Source organism: Fusarium sambucinum, chromosome I (assembly GCF_050947815.1).
Source record: "Fusarium sambucinum isolate potato_lamoka chromosome I, whole genome shotgun sequence".
NCBI lineage: Eukaryota > Fungi > Ascomycota > Sordariomycetes > Hypocreales > Nectriaceae > Fusarium > Fusarium sambucinum.
In genome coordinates this window covers 8,353,722-8,361,717 of record NC_139294.1, presented here as the reverse complement: position 1 = coordinate 8,361,717, position 7,996 = coordinate 8,353,722, and the positions used below count along the sequence as shown (strand labels likewise).

Here is a 7,996-nt window from a genome sequence, read left to right as displayed (position 1 = left end):
ACAGATATTCACTTATCTATACCCCAGGAACGATAATCCTCTCCGCGAGGATCCTTGGCGTAGGAGCCCAGGTATGAGCTAGCCGCGACAAGAAGGAGACAAGACTTACTTCTGGTGGAGGAGCAAAAGTCCCCCGCGATAGATAGTGCCGCATGAAATACTTCAATTTTGAAACGCCCCAGCTTGCACGTTTATGATGAGCTATAGTTATAGGCAGGTGAAAAAGTAAAGGTGGGTTTTGTGTAAAAGAGCAACCGAATCAACCCACGAGCTGCTTTTGAGTCGATTGTATCTGTCGAATTATTATCTGGCCTCTAGGTAATCTGAATATCTCTCAAGCGAGTGCCAACTTGCATATGTGTTGTGTATCCTATCCATATTGTATCTGTCAGGAGATGAGTGAGGCAATGCTTGAAGTTTGACTACGTATACGAGTGATGGCATTGTTTTGATCCAGTCAGCGTAAAAAGCTAATAGTGTTATACTAGTTATGAGCCTTGATTTGCACTGATAAATCCCGTCTAATCAACATATAGTCTCAAACATTCACTCTCGGTATTAGACGGCTGGCATCATCCTATACTCCCCCGCTTTATTTATAACACTTTGGATATATGTACAAAGAGCAATTTAGTATTGAATACAGCTCATGGTAATACCTGTCTAGCTTGAAATTCAACGCAAGCTGTGGTCGTTGTAAGTGTTGTAAGCAACAAGGAAGAGACTGTTTAGGCTTATATGTGCTCCCATGCTATGTATTGGATGATATATGTGATTGCGGTAGCAGTCATACTCTATTACTGAGATGTTATATCGTTATCTAAAGCGATTGCTTTAACCTTTATATGTAAATCCGGACTTTTGAGTCGAGCCGTAGTCTCTGTACTTACATTTACAGTCATCAGCTGAGTCGTTGATTTTGGTTGAGATTAAAACGGCTACGGGACTGTTACAACACGAATAACAGATATGAGTCGAGTTTAACGTTTGTATAAAAGACAGACCCTACTTTGTAGAATTTGATTATTGGTCGAGCTGAAGGATGCCACACATGACCTTTTGAAAAGATGATTTAACATGATACACTGAATCATAGCTGAGTCCTTGACTCGTGTGTTACGTAATATTCCAGTATTGCTAGACAGAAAGTATATTTAGGTATTATATATTGAGTCCGATTATTATATGATCGATTTCTATCTGAAGAGTGAAGTCTCTATGAACTAGAATAGATGGATTGAGCAGTTGAAAACAACAGTGAACGTTCTCAACTACACCAACCAAGGCTCTGATAGAAACCAGGATATTAAAGAAAGCAATGTGTTTAAAATGATCATCTATCAACTCATGACCGTCTGGAAACACTAGAGTGGCATGGATGTATAACTCATCCGAAAGATACAGGATTTCTTAGCAGACTATATCCTGGCATAAAAATTAGAACTACATTACATCAACACATCTATCTAGTTACTTCGACCGAGACAAGTTAATGTCATATTAGTCACATTTTCCGAATGTAGGAGTGGAGGTTCACAACCCCCAGGCATGCCACGGTTCAGCTGTCACGAGACTATCTCATGACGACCTCACCCATCCCACCGTGTCCAGGGTTATATTTATATCCTTACTCCGTAGTTCCATCTGGCTTACACGCGATCTACACGGAAAGAATGCCCAGGCGAAACGGACATTGCGATCAGCGCGCTCGTACCATAAGTGACAGACTCTCGTGTCCGATGGCACTCACCGCAATAAGCCACACCGGCCTTTGAGCCAGAGCAGCGTCGCTGATCTTGGTCAGCTGGCAAAACGGTTGACTAGGCAATGGCTATTCTCCGTATCGTATAACTCGCGTCGACTTGGGCAGCGCAGACAAGGAATCACAACAAGCCGGCGACCTTGGCATGGTAAGGTCCAATGATTATAGTATTAGTATTAAATCACTATCGTTGATCTCATTATTATGAATAAGCTAGCCAGCCATGCCAATTCGTCAGTCGCTCCGTTCTCGTCATGGAGAGATATGCACTATCCTCAAGCCTATCCTGCAGCTCTTTGAACTTTGGCGTGGGTGCCTTCCTCTCGAATAAGATATCGAGCTCCAAAAATGTTAGATTCCTCGTCTCGGGAAGTCTAAAATAACACCATATTAAGCAGAAAAAGCTTGTTCCGGCATATAAGAAGCATGAGGCGCCGCCGATGTCCCAGGCAGATGGGTTCAGCATCTTGGGCATAATGATGTTGTTAAATATTAGGCAAAGGTTATATGTCACTCTTGCTAGAGCAACAGTCTTGACTCGTAATCGAGTGGAAGGGATCTCGGCAACCACAATATAGCAGACGGGGCCAATGGTCATGTCGTACACAAATGTCATGGCGATAATTAATCCGGCCAAGGTCCAATTTGCGCCGGTTCGGTCGCTCAGTACCGCCCAGACAATGCCGCCAGCGGTCAAAAGGCAAATTGGCGTGATGAGACCGTAAAGGTAAAGTTTTCGACGTCCTACAAAGGGCAGTAGAATCCAGGAGATGATACCGCCTGCGATACCGACTCCATAGCAGGCTGTCGAGAGGTTGAAAGAGATGGATGCGCTGAAGCCAGCCTGTTCGAAGAAATACGGCGCGTACGATGTAAGCGACCAACCGCTGAGAGCTTGAGAGCACCATGCGAGACATGCAATCTCGGTCCTGCGTCGGTTGACTCCTTTGAAGAGATCCTTATAGCTGGCTCCTCCATAGTTACAGTGCTTTTCCATCTTGTTAGTGTGCTTCATCAGTGAGATGGTGTCTTCGATGTCGGTATGGTTCTTGTTGCAAAGTCGTGTGAGAGCCCTCTTTGCGTCTTCGGTTCGTTCATGACGAATAAGCCACCCTGTTTTCGTGTCAGATGTATTGTGCGGAGATGAAGGGGATGCCCTTACATGGGCTGTCGGGTGCGAACCACACGCCGAATAACAACGGTATCGCCCACGCCCATTGAAGTGCAAAGGGAAGACGATAAGACCATTGTGAAGTTTCATAAACAAGTGAGCGAAGAATCCCTGTACCGATCACCTGTCCTACAAGCCAGCACATATTGATGCTGCTTAGAACAAAAGGACGCAGAGCATTTGGAACGACTTCAGCTGCATATGTGGCAGCTAAAATTTCGATGACACCCCATGATAGCCCTGGAGGGGATGATTAGTCTTGGACAGAATTAGACATGTATGAGCATACCGGATAGAGCTTGTGATGTCAACAAGACGCCGATGCTATCAGCAAAGAATGCGGGGAATACAGCGATGCACATCCAGAACAAACTGACAAGCATCATCTTTCGATATCCGATAAGATCGGTGATGTAGCCGTGCGCCAAGAGACCTATAATCTCGCAGACAATGGCAGCGTTCTGTAAGCCCATCTGCCACGAGGGTGAGATCTCGTAGGTTTGGTCATCTAACCCTCCTGTCGGCCTGCCGTATTTTTGTCTAAATGCAGGAAAAGCAAAGAGACCGGTTACCAAGGACTTGTCATAGGCTCTGCTTTTCTTTAGCTTATTATCTAATAGACGACATGCAGATCATGACTTACTCCATTACAACAGTCAGGAAGAGCAACAGTGACCAGCCCACGGCCTTTGGATACTGGCGACAACAGGTAAAGAAGGTGGCTTCCTTTTCCTCGGCAAACCCACGATAGACTCGCCTCGTAGTTGAGTCGGAGGCGTGAGTCTGGGGCAGCCACAGTGAGTGGGAGAGACCATTGGGGAAAGATTCGAGATCAGGTGAACTGTTTTCTGTTCCTGTTTCGGTTGCGAACTCGGGTAATTCTGGTAGAGGTATGGGGCGAGCATCTGTGGGGATAGCTTCATTTGAAGGGCCCATCTTTGTACGGATAAGTGGTGTTGAATGCCACCAGCGCAGTCTCATGTCGATTACGCGGATTTTGTTTTTTATTGTCGGATGTGAGTGAGACCATGTTGAGATGAGAATATCCTGGATACAGGGTTGAAGTTAGGTCCAGGATAGGGCAGTCAAACAGGTTTGCTTATTGATTCCCCAGATTGATGATGATCATGATAATTATACACAGTTGAATGATTGATTTAACTTGAAGATGACGAAGGAAGGAGTCTTCTGGGGGGAGAAGGGAAAGAAGAAAGAGTGAAACGAATCGAATCGACTATTAATTAAGCTAAGCTTGGGCGTTCCTGCTCTGTTCTGCTTTAATAATGGGGCGTCATGTCTTGCAGGAGCGATTGGTTGACCAACACGTCACTTTTGCGAAAACTGGTTGGCCACTTTAGCTCTTTCCTCCCGAGCCGTGGGTCAAGTTTTATTTTTGTAGTGTAATAGTTTCTATGGATTACGGGGGGATGAAGGATTTGCCCATGGGGGACATGATTCCGTGGATTGCAGAGACTTTCAAACGGCCACCTATGGATAGGTTAGTAGGTACTTACGGATATATAGTACAGATTCTTATATCAAGGTATCCGCCAATAAGAGACATGACCGTTGGTTTTTTATATCTCTCTGGAATGTTTACTCTCGCCCTAGTACTCTCCCTCACAACTAGGTAGAAAACATCTCACGATTCTGTTCATCAGGTCAAAAGTATTAAGCTCAAGAGTGGAACTGTAAAGAATTTCAACCCACCAACTCTGGGTAAAAATCTGGAGTCGGTCCGATCCCCTTACCTCAACCTCGGCTCCGGTATCATGGCTCCGCCTTGTTTCGCCTTTTGGTTGGGGCTTCCATGCTACGCTATTTGAAAGCAACAGCGGCAACGTTACCTGTAAAAATAATGGTACACTTGACGGACTTCATGTTCAGGCCCTTACATAATACATCTGGGGAAGAAAAATGCACGGGCAAAAGGTTTGATTGCCTCCCTATTACTGTTCTTAGCTAAAGAGTCAATTCGAGAAAGATGGATTGGTCAAATTCAAATTCAAACATCAGTCGTCGAGTTTGACTTTTTGGTTTAAGCTTATCAGTTCATGCTCTTACGCGCGACAGCCACGGATCATTACTGATCTTCAATCCCCACAATTGTTCACTGAATGCGCTGTAATGTTTAGTGTTGTACAGTAGCTTGCAGTAGGCGAGGATACCTGACTGATTGAACAGTGAACGCACAGTCCAGAATATAGCAGATGATAGTCTTATCATCTTACAATGGCATTGTTGTTCTCTGATTGCCAAACCCAACATTATTATTACATTGAAAAGGAAAGCCTTACTTTTAAGGCTTCACTTCATAAGCACAGGCACAGGTCCAATAAGCTGCAGGTGGGGTCACGTGCCAAGGCGTTGAATTCTCAAATGGAACGAACGAGTACATATTCAACTAACTGAAAGTCAAACTTAAGCCCTGAATTGGGTTTGATCGCGATACTCCCTGCCTGCATTAGCTGGTCGCCTCGGATATCAATGCTCGCCTTACCCAAGCACCTAAGCACCATCTCATGCTGAGGTCAATCAGCAGGCTCGCAAAACCGCGGGTCTCAGCTAAGAAGGATGGGCTTACACGGACCAGCTTAGCAAAAAGCTATTCAACTGAGACACCACAGGAAACACCTTCACTTGAACCAGATGAGGAGGCAATTCAGGAGGCACTTGAGCAAGTGCGAATGTTCATAGCAGTCGCCGAAGAACGAGAGAAGTCGGCAGCTGAGAAAGCACGGATTAGGTCGGTTGTTGAAAAAGCAAGACTACAAAGGAAAGCAATTGAAGCAAACACCACTACCAAAGTGACAACCCTCAAGACGACTGCCTTCAAAGGAGTTGCCATTAAAAGATCTGCTGCCAAAGTCACTGCCACCAGAAACATCCCTATTAGAAGCGTTCCCACCAAACCGACCATACTGAAAGATGCTGCTATAAAGAATGCCCCTGCCAAGGCTGCCATTGCGAAGGATATCACTGCAAAGAGTGTCAGTGCGAAAGATGGTACGACGAAAGATACTGCAGTGAAGGATTCCACTACAAAAGCCACCGTTGCGGAGGATGCCACGACAAAGATTATCATTGCGAAGGATACTGCTATGAAGAACGACACGAAAAAGACTGCCATTTCGAAGGATATTGCTATAAAGAATGACACGAAAAACACTGCCATTTCGAAGGATAAGTCTACAAAGAAGGTCATTACGAAAGATGCCGTTATGAAAAAGGCGGCGATCAACGTTGCTTCCACCAAAGACGTTACTGCGAAAAATACCACTACTGCCGCAGATGATGCCACAGCTGCAAAGGTCGGGTATTCTTCGACTTTCAGGAGTTCTAGACCTATTGGAGTGGCCAACAAACTCACTCCCAACAGGATCAGGCAACAAGCACATACAAAGTCAAAAATATCGCGGAAAAGGTCACGAAATGGAATACCGTCATCGAATGAACCTCCATCGGAACCGCCATTACTGTCGGAATTGCCAGAGCTGACATTTCAGCCAGACTCATCACCAGTTGAGGAAGAACCAAGAGACGAAGAGTCGACAAGAAGACCATTGCCAAAGCAAGAGCCATTGACAGAAGACAACTACTGGCGACTGAGAAGAGAAAATCACTCTGAACGTCATCTCAAAAACTTGCATAGGCTGAGAAGCATGTCAAAGAAAGAGAGGAACGAGTACATTAAGGAGACGTACGGCTGGTCATTTGAAGTCCCTTACTCGAGGGAGTTATACTATGACCCCGGGAAACGTAGAAGTAATCCCATATTGCACAGGCGATTTGTTGCACTCCAACAACTTCGTTTGATCATGGGTTACAATACCGCGGCAAATTTCAAGCAGGACTGGCTGGAAGACATGCCATACCGATTGAGGAAGACTAACATGAGGGATGTGAGGCTCATCTGCATTGACACTGACAGGGTACGAAGACTGCCATATACGCTCAAAGGCGAGACCAAGAGACGTGTCACGTCTTTCCATCTTGGCGTATCAATTCTCGACACCAGGGACATTCGGGACGTTGTCTTGCGCTCGATCAATTTACCAAACCCGGCGGATCTTATCAGGACATATGAGTTTGCGGTTCAAACCGAAGTCCCTGAACCAGACAATTTTATCTTCGGAGAGACACAGGCGATATCTCTGGATGGCATCAAGAAGAAATTCGTTGAATGGCAGCACGACAGAACTGTAATTGGCGTCGCATACTCAGCTCGTAACGATTACATCATCTTACGAGACTTTGGCGTCTTTTTTGACCATATTTACTGGCTCGACCTTTGCCTGGCGACGTATCTCATCATTCAACAGCCCCAGGCACCTACCCTCCGCATACTGCTAGAACTACTGGGAATTCGGTACTCCAAGTTACATTCAGCTGGTAACGATGCTCATTTTGCAATGCGAGCTTTGTTGGGGTTGGCAGTTCTCGATGTGACAAACGAGTTACAGCATGGCGGATATCTTCAGCCCTGGTACCACCTGGCCGCGAGAATCGCAAAGGCTCCGCTGCCACTAACAGAACTAGAGGAACTGAGACAAAAGGAAAGAAAAATGGCCGAAGTGAAATCGGCCACAACAAATTGGAACAGAAAAGAGAAGTTGAGCAACACCCCGTTGCCGTACCCAGGTCAAGATTGAAGATTGGATCAGTTGCCAAAATCTTGACATCTCATACCAAAGAAAACCATACCTCTGGAATGGAAAAGGCTTGATTGCCGAGAGCATAGGAGAAGAAGAAAGTTCTGTCAAATTATTCCAAGTTAAGACCAGTTCTTTGCCTTGTACCGTTACCTCTCGCCGCTTCTCTCAAAGAAGGCGGGTTGTTTACAACCACTGACTGCGATGAGAGTCGCTGACAAGGCCTGCAGAGTACAACACGATCAGAAAACTCGGGAAATGTGCAACAAGTGATCAAAATAAGGATTCATGACGCTGTCAGAACTCTTCGTTAGGGTTGCTAATGAGAGGCAGGCGATAATGCTTCTCATGTGTAGCAACATTGAGGTGTCCAGTTCTTCTGAGGACATGATCTGATGAAGTAACGCTTCC

The 7,996-nt window shown here is 45.5% G+C and overlaps 2 protein-coding genes across 2 annotated transcripts; one reads left to right on the top strand and one right to left on the bottom strand.

Annotated features, from left to right (window-relative positions):
* Nucleotides 1-1,964: 1,964 nt before the first annotated feature.
* On the bottom strand, nucleotides 1,965-3,914 carry FSST1_005458 (uncharacterized protein; the record flags this gene model as incomplete). The annotated part of the gene is made up of 4 exons (XM_083231735.1): nucleotides 1,965-2,875; nucleotides 2,925-3,173; nucleotides 3,223-3,524; nucleotides 3,577-3,914. 4 exons carry the CDS (start codon nucleotides 3,912-3,914, stop codon nucleotides 1,965-1,967), a joined length of 1,800 nt encoding a protein of 599 aa, XP_083088888.1.
* A 1,541-nt stretch (nucleotides 3,915-5,455) lies between these two features.
* FSST1_005457 (uncharacterized protein) lies at nucleotides 5,456-7,585 on the top strand (the record flags this gene model as incomplete). The annotated part of the gene is made up of 1 exon (XM_083231734.1): nucleotides 5,456-7,585. One exon carries the CDS (start codon nucleotides 5,456-5,458, stop codon nucleotides 7,583-7,585), a length of 2,130 nt encoding a protein of 709 aa, XP_083088887.1.
* Between the last annotated feature and the right edge of the window lie 411 nt (nucleotides 7,586-7,996).